Here is a 17645-nt window from a genome sequence, read left to right as displayed (position 1 = left end):
GTTGGATGCCTGCAATTTGTGCATCTCAGACCGGGGGGGGGGGGGGAGTCTGAATGGACATGCCTCCATGTCACCAAGCAATTCAAGGTGTTTCTGAAATCAAAGACCACCAATGAGAGTGAACTGAAGAAGTCACAATCCCCTGGTTTAGCACACTCTGTCCCAAACTCCCACAATATGTTAATGGAATTCCATTCTGCCTCTGGTTTTGTTTTGTTGTACATATGCCCTGAAATGTACAAAGCATCTTTCAGATCTACAAGGTGACCCTCTGGCATAGCAGCAATTAATAGCAATTTAACAGAATTTCACTATAACAAAACCCTAGTGGAACGTTTACAAGAATATGAAATGAGTTCATTAGCAGCAGGGTTATGACAACGACAAAGTTGATTAGACTCCATCAACAGGAGCTGTCTGTGTTTTCCTAAAGCAGCAAAGCAGCATGTTCTGAGTTAAACAGGCTGTTTATAAGAGTCGTCAAAGAAGGATGGTATGTTTCTGTCCACTAGAAAAAGGAATTGTGTACAAATATTCCCTGAAAGGGAACATCTGCACCCAATACAGTAGTCAACCACATTTTTATTCGTTGATGTTTTCCCTAAAAGCTCTCGCCAACCTCTGATCAGGGGGGAGAGGAAAACCTCTGGCATGAATGTGTGGAGTAAGTTTGGTTACTGGGTATGGGGGAGCATCTTGTGGGAGGGGATCTTTTGGTGTGAATATAAAGGTGGCTGCTGAATACTGGTTATGTAGAAGAAGTTCCTACTTCAGCAGAGGGGAACCTTCAGCCCCGGGGCGAAACGTGGCCCTCTGGGTTTCCCCAGATGGCCACATGCCTTCCCCTGGCCCCACCCTTTTCACCTCTGACCACCAATCATTTGGAGGTTTCCTGGCTTTTTTGCAGTTTTTCCCCATTCTAAAAGGTTGAAATGCCTCTCCTAAGGGTTAGTTCAGTAGAGGCTGGTGGCTCCAACCTCAGCTGGGTGCTGAATCAACTCTAGGTTTCAGGCAGAACCAGTTAGAACTCTAAAGGAGCTCGCCAAGGTGCAGAAGCACCTTGGATAGCTTCTTTAGAGGGCTGACTGAAACCCAGAGTGGATTCACCACCCTGCTGACATCAGAGCCACCAGCTTAGTTACTGGCAATGAGATCTTTAACCTACAGTGTGCTGCTGTTTTCTGTATTCTTGGCCCCACCCTTCTGCCTTTGGCCCCACCCCCTTGCCTTCATCCCCACCCACCAGTGTAATGTGGAACTCGAGGAATTCTCCAAAACTGAATTTGGTCCTCAGGTTGAAAGAGATTCGATTCGAGACCCTTTCCTACTTGGCATCTGGATTTCCGAGTTTAGTTTTGGTTAGTAGCTGTTTAGTAACATCTTAGGCCTTTTCTAAGTGAGATGTTATGGTGAAATTTGTTTGTTTTTTAATGTGGTTTGCATGTAGGTTTTCTTATTGCAAGACCTGGAACAAATTGTCAAAACAGGACACAAGTTGCTGAATGAGCATGTTAAAACAGTCTGCATAAGAGAGCTGAAGGGAAATAGGGGAGACAGTATGACCTGTGCCCCAAGAACATTATGAAGCTGTATGGAATCTGATACCTGAAGTATTGTTTATTCAAGGGCCTCCAACCTCTTTGGGCTGGTGGTACAGCATGGTGGGATTGCATCGCCATGATGGCTGGGGATGATGGGGGTTGTATTTGTTGATTTATGGATTTGATTTGATTTGATTTGTACCTTGCCTTTCTACCTCAAAAGTGGCAGTCAAGGAAGAGTAGTCCAACACATATGGTGGTCAGCAGGTCAGTGAAAGCAGCTACACAAACTTATAGAACGTAGCTAGCAGCCTTCCCCAGTGTGTTAAAGGCTGAATTCCTAAACATCTTTATCATCATATAAATCCCATTGAACCCAGTGGAATTTTGTGAACATCCTTGCATTTAGGACTTAGTGATAAGCAGTTTTCTCTCCCTAGAACAAGACCTGCAGCTGTTATTGGTTGCACATTGGTCTAGGGAGGTACGGACTGTGTAAAATCCACCCCATCTGTGTTTCGTGGACTGTCGGGCAGTTTTGTTCCATCGTCTGCTCACAGACGGATGTGGATTTTTTTCCATCATGTGGAAAAATACGCAAATAATTATGTAAGAGGGTTTGCAACAATTTACATAATTTTTCTTAGTACGTAACATTTAGCATATTGTCCCCCATTCCATTCCACTTTTCAGAAACATGCTTGTTTTCCTACGGATAAATATCCGTACATTTTGGGAAAGTAAAAAAAAACATCCAAAAGTCCACAGACTCTGTGTGGCCTCGGGGGGGCGGGTGTCACTCCACAGCGGATTCTGCAGGTTGGATTCTTAGAAATCCAAGCTCATTTTAGTCTATCTCATATTTCTCCAGCATCCCTACATTGGTCAGTATGGCACAAACTCCCCTCCCCCTAGAATGACAATGGGGATTATGGGAGTTGTAGTCCAACACATCTGGAAGGTTCCCATTTTGGGAAGGCTGGCTTACATCCAGTGAGTCTGTGGGTTGTGTGTCTTGGCTGTTTATGGCTGCTGTTCCAAAGCTATGCTAAACATCCACATCTCAGGAACCTAAAAAGAAATCAGGAAAGATAACTGTAAATAGGGCATCCATTTAAGCAACCAATACCAGAACAACATTAGAACCTGAACCACTTACCAGGGCTTTTCTTCATAATCATCATGACTCACCAAGTGTTGCCATGGGAACAGCTATATTACATGGCACTCTGTCTCTGAAATACAAAAATATCTGCATGGAAAATATTCATTTATGCCCCTTGCATTTTGCAGCACCTCTCCTGTTTTCAGATACTAGCTTTGCAGAATTAATGAATTCCACCATACCTGTGGATGTAATTCCACAGGCTGACATCATTTGCTAAGAAGGCTTTCTGTAAAGATGTACAGTATCCTATAAAGATGAATCCTATATTTGTTTTTAATTAAAGGAAAATAATTTAATCAAAGGAAAAGAAGAGCCATGGATTCAACAGAAGATGTAAATGATATTCCAGTATGGCACAAATCTTTAGTGCGGTTCAGTGGACAGGGCGCTGGGTTGGAAGGTGGGAGAAGTCATGTTGAAATATTTGCTCAGTAATTGAAATACACTGGGTATATGTTTTTTTTAAAAAATAGCAGGTGCAGATAGGGACCCTGGCAGGAGGGGGGCTTTAACCCTTTGACCTGATGCAGTAGCAATCTGGATTGAAGGTTGGGCAGCACCAGCTATTTGCATCAGAAGGAAAGCTTCCATTGGCTCCAATGAGAGATTGCATTTTACTTGGTCCCAAACAATTCAATGGGAGTCATTGGCACCCAGACGCAACCCTTCAACCCCTGCCTGCATAGCCGTGTCCTGGTTTCTGTCTCTTGGTCATGCTAGAGTGTGACAGAATGTTGAAATAGTAGGATGGAATGTTGGGAACTGGCTCTTATAGATAGACGAGTGAACGGACCTGGCTTTGCATGGGTGGAAATAGCCCTTCTGTTGATACACTAAGCCTTCAAGCAAACTTAACAGCTGTCTGAGCTGGACACATTATGCCCGCCCCATCTAAGTGAAGCCACGCCTGCTGACACACCTAGGAACAGCCCCTGTCATGATGCACCCCTATAGCCCCCTGAGGGAGGGGGCTGTCCCTGAAGGGGGCTGCCCCACAGCAGGGAGAGGGTCAGGTGTATAAGTGTGTCCTTTGACCTGCTAATTTGCTGCAGCTTCAAAACTGTATGGAGTGCAAAGACAGACCGAAAGAAGGACAGAGACACATCCTCCGTATGGATAAAATCTGCTTGCTGCAATGCTGAATCAGGATGCAAAGTTTGTTTGAAATCAATCAAATGGTACTGAAGCAGTACATCTTTAAAAATTTTGATTGGCTGCCATTTTGTTTCAAGATGGGAGATGGAATTTTCACTGTGCCTATAACCATCCCGGATAGAGGTAGAACAAATCCTGAACGTTTCATAACAATCGGATGTACAGTTTTTGAGTCCATCGAGGACATACAGACAAACACTCCCTTTTATATAGATAGAAGATAAATTGGCAGGTGTGATGACTGATGATGAATGCTGAGAATCCAAATCCATCTCTTTCTAGTCAGCAGCAGCAGCGGCAGCAGCATGGCTCCAATCCTATTCTCATTTCTCTTGGAGTAAGACCCACTGAATTCAGTAAGACTTCTGGGTTAGACATGCAAAGCGTTGCACTGCAAGGTGGTTTAAACTGGCCTTCTTTTGTTATACTTTAGACATTTCAAACACCAAGATTTTAGAGTTTCTTTACAAGCAGAAAAAAAAGTATGATGGCAGGAATGGTAAGATATTATGGGATGCTGCCAGATCAGTACTGTTTGTTCTACTCCCATTCATTCAACAGCCCTATATAAAGAATTCCACAGACATGAGGTGAAAGATAGGTTACATTTTATGCCTACCAATTTTCAGAGAGCCCGCTTAAATGTGAAAGGTTAGGGGGGTTGCAATAGAATCTTAGCCATTTAGGTCTTTTTTCCCCAACTCTATATTTAGCTCAACATATGGCACTGTATCAAGAGTTAGAAATGAATAAGAACTCAAAGAGAAATATGGAATTAATGGCAGGGCTCAATCAACTAATGCTACCACCCACTGTTCTAGCAGTTTCATTCTGCAACTTAATAACAACCTGAGGCCAAAGTTTCTCCAGAATCTAAAGATCCACTGACCTGTGAAGGAAAGCTTTCAGTGTTTTCTTCTGTAATTGTCCCTATTTGTGGGGAAGACATTTGTGATAACAAAGCCGAGATGAATAATATACATGTATTTCTGAGTGGGGATTAGACCCCAGTCCTAGACAGACACTCAACCCCACGGGTGGGCAACACTGAGCCTGCAGGCCTCATGTAGTCCTTGCCACCCCTGAAAAATGTTTTAGAAACAAAATGGCACTCCACAGTGTCTACAGAGCACAAAACGTGTCAAATTCATAATCACAGAATCATAGAATAGTAGGGTTGGAAGGGGCCTACAAGGCCATCGAGTCCAACCCCCTGCTCAATGCAAAAATCCAAGTCAGAGCATCCCTGACAGATGGCTGTCCAGCCTCGTCTTGAATGCCTCCAGTGTGGGAGAGCCCACTATTCAGCTTAATAGCTGGCTAAATTTAGCCCTTTGGGCTCCCCTCAGCACTGTGCAGCAGTTTGCCACTGCCAATATAAGAAATGTATTTCCCACACACACACCTCTCAGTATTGCCCATGGTGCAGGGTGTCCTGGGGGCAAAAATGGCCTCTGGACCTCCCATCGTCGCCCTCCCCAGCCCTGTCCATACCACACTGGCTCTGTGGCCCAAAGTTCTGAATTCGCTGGCTTCAATGCTTTTTTTCATAAGAACAGCCAGCGGAGTGGAGGGGACACAGACAAGCCAGAGAGCTCTACTTGCTGTTTCCACTCAGCCAGAATTTCCCAGTGCATTGCTGAGCACATGCCAAGGCCCACACATTTCATTTTCATTTTCATTTCATTTCATTTCTATACCGCCCAATAGCCGAAGCTCTCTGGGCGGTTCACACAAACCCTGCTGCCGCTCACACGTAAAACTGGCAACCAAATTTAGCATTGTCGAGCACGCTCTGCGGGTGCAGGTAAAAGAGCTCGTCGAGCGTGGGGGGCACCCAGCGTGTGGTGTGGAACAGAGACTCACCGACCTGCCAGCCGGGGATGTCCTTCATGATCTTGGCCTCCTCGTCGAGATTTTGACGCAAGATGCGTAGCATCCTGCGGTCATCCTCAGCCATAAGAAGGGGAAAGATGGCCACTCGCGTCTCCAGGTCCTCGATGTTCAGGCGCCGCCTCTCTCGGTTCCATGTCACAAGGGAATAATAGCCATAGACGAGGGTCCCAATTCCAATGGCGAACAGGCTATAGCCCGAGAGCCCCCGCCGGGGCAAGTTCCTCTTGTAGTCAATGGGCCCGTACCCGCCCGGCGGCGGCATGTCCTGCTTCACCTTCCCGGCTCCGGCCGCCATCTTGGGAGCGGGCAGCAGATCCCACAAGGAGATGTGCTGCCATACTCTGGAGCCTCCTGGCCCTCCTCACTGTTGCTGCCTGTTCAGCTGTCCTCTGTGAGCATTCCAACAAGTTCAAGAGGAAGGAGATGGTGCACCCTCTGCTTCCCTTGTGCTTTCCCACCCTCTGTGGGCGACTGTGCAGGTTGACCCCAGAGGGACAGAGTAGGAGGCAGCGGGCCCACAAAGAGGCACTTTGTCCAATGAGAGCAACTTGCTCAAGCCACACACAGCAGAAAACCCAGCGCCAGCACTGGGCGGCCCAGGCTATCCAAAGGCAACTGGAAAACATGGCAGCTGGATCCAAATTGATAACACTAAGATCACTGATCCTACTAAACACTGTAATGCTCAGCGGTCAGGATAGTTTCAGCTCCTGCATACGGGGCTTGTTTTTTGCGTTGTTTTTCCCAAAGTCCTTCCCCTCAGAGCCATTGCAACACAACGTCGACCTACAAGCTGAATATGAGCCAACAATATGATGTGGCTGCAAAAAAGGCAAATGCTCTTTCGGGCTGCATTAATAGAAGCACAGCTTCCAAATCCCAGGAAGTACTAGTTCCCCTCTACTCAGTGCTGGTTAGGCCTCATCTGGAGTACTGTGTCCAGTTCTGGGCACCACACTTGAAGAAGGATGCAGACAAACTGGAGAGGGTTCAGAGGAGGGCAACAAAGATGATCAGGGGACTGGAAACAAAGCCCTATGAAGAGAGACTGAAAGAACTGGGCATGTTTAGCCTTGAGAAGAGAAGACTGAGGAGAGATAGGATAGCGCTCTTCAAGTCCTTGAAAGATTGTCACAGAGAGGAAGGCTAGGATCTCTTCTCCATCATCCCAGAGTGCAGGACACAGAAGAATGGGCTCAAGTTACAGGGAGTCAGATTCTGGCTGAACATCAGGAAAAAAGTCCTGACTGTTAGAGCAATACGACAATGGAAGCAATGACCTAGGGAGGTGGTGGGCTCTCCCACACTGGAGGCCTTCAAGACGAGGCTGGACAGCCATCTGTCAGGGATGCTCTGACTTGGATTCCTGCACTGAGCAGGGGGTTGAACTTGATGGCCTTGTAGGCCCCTTCCAACCCTACTATTCTATGATTCTATGATTCTCTCAGAGAGCAGGACCACAATTGCATCTAGGCAATTGCATGCCAGGTTCCGCACAGCAAGGCAGACAATGCAGCTGGCACCCTCTTCAAGGGAGGACTGTGCTGACAGCTAAACACTGGGGAGATTAAATGCAGTAACCTTGGGTGTTCAGTTTTCAGATGCTGCTCTCTCCCAGGGCACTTTCACAAAGCATGGCTTTCTTTCTAGAGATATGGGGAGAAAGAGAGTGTCATTAATTCAATAAAAGGGGGACATGCTATTGTTACGTGGTCCTCAGCGTAATGACAGTATTTCATATTAGGGGCAGATCAACAACTTGCCATAGCCAGTGGTAGGGTGACCATGTGTGCTACTTTTCAAAGGACAGTCCTCTATTTAAAGGCATCCTCTATTTGAAGGGCTGTCTAGTCTAAATCCACTTAAAATATAAAGAACTGTCAGTAGGGCGAGCTGGTGCCTTGAAGCTGACCCTGCCAATTTCATCCCTGCCAGCCTCCCTCCTAGCTGCCTGGCTTTTCTTTGGGAAGCTGATCTCATCTTGCTTCTCTAATCTACAGCTTTGATGGGATTATTGGGTAATGCTGCCTCCTGTTAAAAAGGCAGTTAGCAGAGTGAAACAAAAGTCAGAATAGAATGAGTGTTTACCAGTTCCACATGCACACCAGGCTAAAAAAAAGATCACACCATTCTTTAGTGAAGAAAAGAATGGTTTACTCAGTTTCTTGCATAAAAATCCAGGTACAGCTTACAGTTTCAGACAAAATGTGTTCAGTCCATTCCTTCGTGTTCTGTAACACTGGCAGGAAAGAGAGAGCAAGTACGTGTGCTCCCAGCAATGGTGAAAGTCCGGGGGGGGGGAGGAGCAAAATCACCGGAAACCACCTTGTAGGCTATAGAGATCCTAAGGTTAGCTGTGGCCACCATCCCATGCATTAACTAACTGCAACACTGTCCCCTTCCTGAAACATGAAGCCGAGGTTGCAATATTCCCAACAGGTTTCCCTTTGCGCTTGGTCAGATGCCTTGGCTAATGAGCTTGCTACAAAAGGTCCAATGTTGCAGAGATCCAGATTCTTCCTTCCTCTCTTAGAAGACCCCTGAGCTTGCTGGGGAGCATGGACTTCCCTGTCCCTTAGCTCCATACCCACCGCAGGCCAGGAATGGAGGCCTTGGTTCTATAGTTTGGGGATGCTTTCTGGAGCTGGACTTAGGAATTCTGACATGTCTTGAGCCAGGGTTTGCAGCTAGGCACATGGTTTGGGTAGATTTTCTCCAGTTTCAGGGGAGAGGAAGTAATTTTAGTTGTGAAATTCTTTGGGGGCATCAGGCTTTTGCCTGGATCGGATAGTCCCAGTCAAGGTGTGGAATTTATCAAGTGTGTAAATCAACAGCAGCACTCCACTGAATGCTATGACATTAAAAACCATGTCAAAACCTGCAGATGTGATCTGGCGATAAGCGGGAGGTGTCATGCTGTTGCTCGGCAACAGCAGAAGGTTGGTGGGGGGGTTACAGCTGTTGCTTCTGAGTCTGGCAAAAGTTGGCAGATGCAAAGGACAGTGGTGTGACAAAGCATATTTGTGGATCATGACCCTACAGGATTGCAAACCAGCCAGCATGTCATCTTCTTGGCCAATTCTCAGAATTGGAGGTTGCAAAGATGAAGGAAAAAATCCATCCAAGCCTTTCTTATTGCACATATATAGTGGCTGCATTTGTAGTGGAGAGTGCATGTGCACTGTTAAGACAGTACATCGTGAATAACAATGTGTGTACACTGCCCTGCCATCTATATACCCCCAGGAGTTAAGATCAGCAAGAGGGATGTTGGTTCAAGTGCCAGAACCACTTCATATGAAGCTATCTGCTACCAGAAAAATACCTTTATTTCTCCAGATGCTCTCTAGAATCATCGATTTGTGGCTTTCTGGTATCTAAACACATGTATTCCACCAAATGATTTGCCTTAGGTCATTTCTTTCTTTTAAAAATTCTTTTCCTTGGGAGAAAGGAACTCTGCATATGCTCAGAGGCACCCAGTGAAAAGTGTCAGAATGTTCATGAACAAAAAGGTATAAAACTCTTCCATATGGAGTCTCCGGCAGATCAAGCACCCTGAAAACATGTGTCGGCTTTTCAACAGCAGGATGACCTGGGTTCAGAAATTCACACTTAGTTGTACTTTAAAATAGTCTTTCCAAATATCAGCAGTCTGTGGGAAAGCACGCTCCTAAATCACGATGTCCCATGTCCCTACTGAGTAATCCTGAGGCTGAACACAAATTGTATGGCTCCCTCAAGAGTACTCACCTTCACAAATCAGTTACCAAATTCAAGGCCATCATTTCAAGTCATTATATGTGATCGTACCAAGGGGATAAGAAAAGGCAGCCATAGTCTTCGGTTTAAAGTACTGAAACAAAACAGAATTTATTTATTTATTTATTTATTTATTTATTTCATTTCTATACTGCCCAATACCCGAAGCTCTCTGGGCGGTTCACAAAAATTAAAACCAAACAACACACAATAAAACAATTTAAAATATATAGAACATTAAAACCACAATATAACAATACAACCACAATAAAACCTGGCAGCAGTGCAGGAGTTTAAGATACAGATTTAAAACAGCAAAGATAAAAAATTAGAAAGCTAAAATGCTAAAATGCCTGGGAAAACAAAAAGGTCTTCACCTGGCGCCGAAAGGAATACAATGTAGGCGCCAGGCGAACCTCACTAGGGAGCTCATTCCAGAGCCGGGGTGCCACAGCAGAAAAGGCCCTCCTCCTAGTAGCCACCCGCCTCACTTCCTTTGGCAGGGGCTAGAATTTCTAGTGTTTGATAACTGGTAGGGAATGACCCATGTATATTTCTGATTGAAAGCAAGTGGCTAATATTGCAGCAAGAAGCAAGCAAGGTTAGCAAGATTAACAGGAAGAACCCTCCAAAATGAACTGGAATGAGAATAGTTCTTAATCCACTCAACTCAGTAGCAGAAATATGTTGAGCAGACCCAGATGCACATCAGTATGTGGCTTGCGTGTCTCTACAGAAGCAGTAGTGTGTGTGTGTGTGTGTGTGTGTGTGTCGAACTTGCAGTTAAAACTCTATTTATTTTGCCAGTGTAGCACCTCTTTTCTGGGGATTTAGCCTTCTGGAATAATGAAGATATTGTTATCAGTGCTAGCCCATCCATATCCTTTGTCAGACAAAAGAATGTTAGTGACTGGTTGAAAATGCCTTGTAGGAGCTAAGGGCTAGAAAATAACTTAGAGATGTATCCGGAATGTGAGAGCCATTTGAAGAAGGCGACATTCCTCCTCCCCCCACAAAACAACAACTCCAAAACAGCTAAAGGTTGCTTATGTGTTGCCAAAAAAAAGGATACATATCACCTAAAAAGAGGACAAGAAGGGATAGATAGCATATTTTTCTATTGCCTCACATCACCTCAAATACAGTGCTCTTCAGTGGAGCCCATTCACATGTAGAGGACTATTTTGAAGGCATCCTCTGTTTGTAGGGCTGTCCAATCCAGGTCCAGTTCAAAGATAAAGAGCCCTCAGAAGGAAGAGCTGGGCCTTGAAGTTGCCCATCAACAGCACCTGGACAGCAATCTGAGCAGCCACACAGGTCACCCAATTCCAGTTTTCCACACTATGGTGAGATGTAGGGATGTCGCAGGAGTCCGAGACGGGAGAGGAGTCTGGTGGACTCCCTCTTGCTCAGCCTCCCAGACCCCAGTCTGCTGACAATTGCACTTGCTGGACCCTATTCACCATGCTACACAAGCTGCTGAACAGTCCGTGAGCACTTGGTGAGCGGTGTGCAGCCACCCATTCCTTCAGCGAGCTGCCATTTGGGCTAAAAATGGTGGGTCTTTTTTTATATAAAGGGTCTTTTACGCAAATGGCAGCTGTAAAGCAACCATTTATGTCTGTAAGCTTTACGGCCACCATTTGCATAAAAGGCCTTTAACATAAAAGAGCTAGCCACCATTTTTATGCAAAATGGCAGCTTTCTGAGGGAATGGTCAGCTCCGTGGTACAGCGAAAAGGGGCGAGGGTCCAGCGAGCGGCACACAAGGTGGACTGGGGGAGTCCATCCATCCCTAGAGAGATCGACTGTATTTCTATTTAAATTATAATAGTAATGGCTAAATTTGCATCTGTGCATATAAATTAGCATATGCAAATGTTATGCAGATCGGTGCCCTCTTTTCTGGTGATATGTGTCCTCTTTTTATTATGATTCGTAAGTGGCTACCCTAGAGGAGCAAAAGCACCAGCCTCTATGACTGCCCTTGTGTGAAGGCAGGCAAAAGAGGGAAAGTGGCATAATGGCCAGGGAAGGATCCCCCGGCCCAGAATGCAGTTCATCCAACAGGCCCAAGGACTGTTCATTCCACAGGGCCTGTGAGGACCAGCAAGGCTGTTCCCATAAGCTCTAGCGCACAATATTCCCTCACACTGACAGCTATTTACTCCTGGCTTTACCTTGCGAGTGATTCCAATGCAGCACAAACCTGTGGCATGATAATTACACTTGGCTCTGTGGGACTGCTGAGTGACATGCTGGGATATAGCAAAAGGCAACTGTGAAGCTAGCTTCAGCCACTTCAGCTATCCGCTGCGGTATGTTTACAAGCGCATACATCAGCAACACGGAGATGAAAAGGAGCCATCTCTAGGTGCTTAGCAAAAGCATGCCAAGGCTTGCAGGGGAGTGGGTGGGGGTGGGAGGGAGGGACAAAGTCATGCTCCTTGGCATCCTGCAGCAAGATCAATTGAGGGGGGGATCTAGGCTGTCTATAGGTAGGCTCTCCAGAAGAACATCCAAATACGCTTTAGTAGAAAACCTAAAAATGAATCAAACGTCCTTGAAGGATAAACCTAGACCTTTTGTCATTCTCTTGGACAAAAGCCAGACTTGTTGGGAAATGCACAGCTAGCCGAGATGATACTGTCAAATGCCTCTACGTGACTGTGCACTTTGGTACCTGTGACTATATGGAAAATCCTTTTTCCACCCAGGCTGTACGTGCTGGGAACTACCTGTAATTGCTAACGTGCTTCTCGGAGCTGCAGCCATGTTCTACATATACACATCAAATGGCTCAGTGTTGAAGTGTGAACTGGCTCTTGATTAACCCAAGATTATTTATTATCATAACCCAATACTGGTAGGAAGAGAGGGGATAAAACACTACTGGGAGAGATGGGCTGTTGGATGACCTGGACTAGCTCCCAACCCAATTTTCTTTTGCAATAGCTCAGCAAATGGCTTCTGGCTTCCATTTGAGAAATGGTCAGGTCTTTGTTTTTGCTGTTGCTTTCCCTTGTAATGTGCATCTTGGCACTCTTCTGCTTGAGCCATAGAAAGCTATTGCTCCACAGGCGCTATTCTACAATGTAATTTCTCTCTATGGTTTGGCTTGCATAGGTTGATTTGCCAGGGGCTGCCTAATGAATGGCCCAGGTTTAGCACAGGGGATCAGGAAAAGATGGTGTTCAGCGGCCTCTCCAAATCGGAGGATCCTATGTTTGCATTTCATTGGGATATCCCCCTATCTCTCTGATGTAGAGATAGATGAATCAGTGTACTTTCAGACCATATCACTTTCACATGCGTTCACTCGCAAATCCATGCCATCTCATTTCCACAGTAATCTGCAATTGTTGTTGTTGTTTTGATCTGCACAGAACTTCATATTTATGTATGTATTTTTACACGCATTTTCTCTCAAAAGGCACATTTTTGGAACATATTTTTATGTTGATGCCTTTTCTGAGCCAAGAAATGCGCTGGAAGATTTGAGAAATGCAAAAAATGGGCGAATAACTAAATTCCAATTGGCACATTGGTCCAGAAAGTGCAGATCAGGTCGATTTGTATCAGAATTTGCAAAGATCAAATTGCTCAAGCATCCTTTACTCTAACGTTGCTCTGCATAAGGCAGTTCACACATACATATTCATCTCTAGATGACTGTAGTATCAACTGGTGACTCACAGGTCTCAGTGAGCCATCACCAGGGATAGAACATTTCTGTTGCCTCACACTGGCTCAAACACAGTGGAGTCCATTCACACATTCACCTGCCAGCCATCAAGTATAGAGAATCAAGGGATGCATTTGCATTTGGGAATCTGCCCAGTGTGAAAAACATATCTATCTATCTATCTATCTATCTATCTATCTATCTATCTATCTTTAGGTGAATCATCATTTCCACCTTGCTTTCCATGTCTAAATGAGAGAATACAGCAATGGCATTCCATCCAATTTGTATGACAAGCTATGGAAAGCAAATCTTCTTCATTACAATATTTAGCCTCTGTATAGCACTTTAGTCTATAACCCTCTATATCAGGGTACTGAACCTCTTTCAGCTGCATTCAAGTGGTGGTTAGGGCAAAAGGAAAAAGGAACAGGGGCAAAAAAAACCCAAATACCACTATATTTTAGCTTGAAGCTCTTATGGCCAGTAACTAAGCCTTGGGAGAGGCATTTCAGCCTTTTAGAAATGGGGTGGGGACGAAGCAAAAACTGGGAAACCACCAAATGATAAGTGATTAGGAGAAAGGGGTGGGGCTGCCAGAAGGGGGCATGGCTGTCTGGAAAATCCTGGAGGGAGGGATCGGGACCCCTAGCAGGCCTGAGGTTTAACTTCCCTGTTCTACTACACACTTAACTTCAGTGGGACTGTCTTCTGAGTAGACACATACAGAATCCTGCTGTTTGCATTGATTATTACATTGATCCATACAAGAACCCTGAAGGATTGGCTGGCCAGCATTACCATCCCAAAACTGCAGAGAAGGAAATAGTGGCTCACCAAAAATCATCAATGGTCACTTGCACTGGCTGCCTATATGCTTCCAAGCCCAATTCATAGTGCTGGTTTTGACCTATAAAGCCCTACATGGCTTGGGACAACAGTACCTGACAGAATGCCTCTCCCAGCATGAACTGACCCACACACTACACTCTGCATCTAAGGTCCTCCGAGGGAGGCTCAGAGGATGGCAACAAGGGAGAGGGCTTTCTCAGTGGTGGCTCCCGGTTTGTGGAATGATATCCCTAACAAGGCCCACCTGGTGCCAGCATTGTCATCTTTTCGGTGCCAGGTTAAAACTGCCCTCTTCTCTCAGGCATTCAGCAGCATATAATGAGTCCCTTGAGTGTCTCTGGCTGATTGTTTTTGTTTTAGATATATGTTGTTGTTGTGTGTTATTTGTTCTGTGTTATTATGTGGATGGTTTTATAGTTTATATAATGTATTTTAATGGTTTTTAATGTTTCTGAACTGCCCAGAGACCTTCAGCTATGGGGCGGTATAGAAATATAATAAATGAAATGAAATGAAGGGAGTGCAAATGGTTTCCTCCTCACCGTGGCCACTGTTTTATTCTTATGAGGCAGATGAGGCTGTTACTGGCCCATGGTCACCCAGTGAGCTTTATAGCTGAGTCTTCCCAGTACTAGTTCAACACTCTACCCACTACACTACACTGCCTCTAGGAACCCAGGAAGTTCGTGCTGAGCCAAGATTTGAACTGGGAACTTCCAGGCAGACAGTTCATACTCTTACCCCATGTAATATAATATAATATAATATAATATAATATAATATAATTAATATAATCTCTCTACCTTTGACATTTAGAAATAAAAATTGTGGATAATCTGCTTTCGTTGCAAGCACCGGCAATCGTCCATTGCCTCTTGTTTTGCAGAGATGACTCGCTGATTGTCAACATCCTACACACCAGGTGTTCATGAAGGGGGAGAAGGAAGATAGGTAGGGGAAGGTGGGTGAAAAAGATGGGAGGGTGATTTCCAGGTGCCTGGCCTTAGGTGTTCAAGGGGTGAGCTTGAACACCTGCCTGGCAAATGAAGAGGGGGGAAATCTGGCAGGGCATAAGAAAAAGCTCCGCATGAGTTTTCGTTCTGGCTTTCACAACATTGGTTTGCCTCCCATGAGGCGTTCTGAATGACATTCAGTGGTTTTATTTGGCTGGCGGGGGGTGGGGAGGAGGGATGATGACATTTTAAAATGGCAGGAGATGAAAAGAAGGCAAATGGTGAATAAGCTTTAACCTCAGTGAGCAACACATGATGCAGCATCACACTGATAATAGCACTTCATATTAATACACTTTTTTAAAAAATCTCATTTTTACATGCTCCAGCATAATAAGGGGAAAGGGCCTCCAATTAAACCTAATTGTTTACATGTCTTATGGATGTGGAACTTTAGCAACCTTTACGGGGTTTATTTTCATAACTCCAGCCGAAAGTTGTCAATAACAAGAAGGATAAACGGATTTATGTCACAAGAGAGAAGGAACAGACATCACATTCTCAGAGTTGCTGAGGAGATTTGATAGCAACATCAGTGCCAAAGTACGTGCATACTTTTGGGGGGGCTTTTATTTTTATTTTGTTTCATTTTTCGCTGTTGTGTGGGAAGTGCTTTTGCAGGTTTTCAGCATGCTTCAAACTTGCCTGTGGGAAAATCCGGTTTCCCCCAGATCAGGATAGACAATGTGGTGCCAGTGAAAACCAAAGTGCCTTCAGGCACCTTCCTTGGTCCCCACTCAGACACCCTACCCCTCCCAATTTATTTATTTTTAATTGTATTTTCGTATTGGCAGCTGGAATTGCTTCAAAGTGAGGTGGAAGTCTCTAGCTGCTGCCATCTTAATGTCCCATGAATGTCTCCGGGCAGCTTACTTGTGACCAACCATGCCCACCCATGGCAGCCATTTTATGGTTGAGCTCAGGGCAGTTTCTCAAATTTCCAAAGGTTGCCTACCCCTGTCCGAGACAAAGGGTGCATCCCCAGATGCGCCTGTGGCTATTGCAGGGACCTAGAAGCAGCACTCAGCTGAGGCTGACTAACGAACTTCCCCAGGGCCTGGAAGTTATTGTACAACTGGTTTAAAAATATACATTTTTAAATGTTTGTGTGTATATATACATAAACGTTCTTTAGCAAAGTGAAGAATGGATGCATTAACATGCGGTCTTGCCAGCTGGCACCAGCCTCTTCACTCGTGTTCACACAAGTCTTTCCCTCATGCTGTCACAACTGCCACTCACCCCTTTACTCACACTCTTGCAACTAGTACCCACCCCTTCACTCACACTCTTCTTCTGAGTAGACATGCTTAAGATTATGCTGCTAGTTCTTTAAAAATGAGTGTCAAAATTCCTACTTGCCTAAATCAAGGGTGGGCAACACGAGGCCCACGGGCAACACGAGCGCTCCCCATAAGGATTTCTGCAGCCCCCACTGGGTCCCTGCTCCTGCACTGCCAGATTCCCAGTACACCTCGTTTCCCAGCAGAATTGCTGGGAATCCATTCACACAGCCACTTCCAGGGGTGGCGCCGTCACTTCTGCCACTGGCAAAGGAGGGTTGCAGCCCATGGTGGGTTCTGGAGGGCCTAATCCATGTTGCACTTCTGCCATACTTGTTCCTAAGGAACAGTCTGACTCTGTGAATACTGTAACACTTACTTGGACAGGACTGACTGCATTGTGCAAGCTTGGAAACTGGTACCTGGCACCCAATTCAGCAGCTTAAGAATCTCCGCTGTAATCATATTTTATTTTTAAAGCAAATTTCTAGCAGGGCTGTGCAGAGACCCTCCAATCTGGCTCAGAGGCCATTTTGGGGCTTCCGAGGCAGGCCCGATTAGCTTTGGGCTGATTCAGAAGGCCCCCGAACCGCTTCAGCCTCCGGAGACGAAGCAGGATTCCGATGGCTGAATCCCGCTTCGCACACACACCCCCGATGCACCACGCGAGCCCCCAGCTCCTTACCTGGGCCCTTGGAATGCGCACCGGCAGCCATCTTCCTGTTCTAGGTGGGAGTCGTCGTCGTCGTCTCCACCGCCACCAGCTCCTGAGCCCTCAGGACAAGTGCTGGCAGCCATCTTCTTGCTTCAGGAAGTCACCAATTTAAAAATGGCGACTCCCTGGAACAAGAAGACAGTAGCTGGTGCGTGTCCCAAGGGCCCAGGTGAGGAGCTGGGGACTGGGTGGTGGCAGCAGCAGTGGCAGTAGCGCTTCAGAGTGACCCAACCCGCTTCGTGCCGCCTCCGCCTCACCTTGGAAGGGTCACGAAGCGGCAAGAAGTGCCCCACTTCATCTCAGAGTTCAGGCTTCATGTCGAAGCAGTGCACAGCCCTAATTTCTAGCCTTTGAAGCTAGCAGTACTAGGTTCAAAAAAAAGTAATCGGAAGTGGGGAAGGGATCCACCAGGATTTCTAAAGGTTGGGTTGTGCTGTGCCCTTCCTCATAATTAACAGAAGCAAAATAAGTGATGAAAATGAAGCGTGCCTACCTATGCAATTCTTCTGAATCTGATAGTCCTTTTGCAGAATCTTGATTTTTCTTGTCTTTGATTTTGTTTGCTTTGTTTTGTG

General features: G+C 45.7%; 2 protein-coding genes and 1 long non-coding RNA gene across 3 annotated transcripts in view; 1 reads left to right on the top strand and 2 right to left on the bottom strand.

Annotated features, from left to right (window-relative positions):
- GABRB1 (gamma-aminobutyric acid type A receptor subunit beta1) overlaps window positions 1-17645 on the top strand; it is a 188305-nt gene that overhangs the window by 12939 nt on the left and 157721 nt on the right. The gene's annotated exons all lie outside the window — the stretch shown is intronic.
- On the bottom strand, window positions 1594-17304 carry LOC146344183 (uncharacterized). Its single transcript, XR_014792590.1, has 4 exons — window positions 17041-17304; window positions 9514-9616; window positions 2701-2776; window positions 1594-2612 (listed from the first exon to the last, which is right to left on the bottom strand). It is a non-coding gene; the product is annotated as an uncharacterized LOC146344183 (long non-coding RNA).
- On the bottom strand, window positions 5615-6065 carry LOC146344184 (NADH dehydrogenase [ubiquinone] 1 alpha subcomplex subunit 13-like). Its single transcript, XM_084860320.1, has one exon. It carries the CDS (start codon window positions 6053-6055, stop codon window positions 5615-5617), a length of 441 nt encoding a protein of 146 aa, XP_084716446.1. The 5' UTR covers window positions 6056-6065.

Source organism: Heloderma suspectum, chromosome 5 (assembly GCF_057233095.1).
Source record: "Heloderma suspectum isolate Gila_16-S chromosome 5, 16-S_ref, whole genome shotgun sequence".
In the NCBI taxonomy this organism is placed as follows: domain Eukaryota; kingdom Metazoa; phylum Chordata; class Lepidosauria; order Squamata; family Helodermatidae; genus Heloderma; species Heloderma suspectum.
This window is presented reverse-complemented; position numbering and strand designations above follow the sequence as displayed.

Bases quoted from the DNA above. Each gene is read 5' to 3' on its own strand.
- LOC146344184 (XM_084860320.1), bottom strand. From the start codon at position 6,055: ATGGCGGCCGGAGCCGGGAAGGTGAAGCAGGACATGCCGCCGCCGGGC.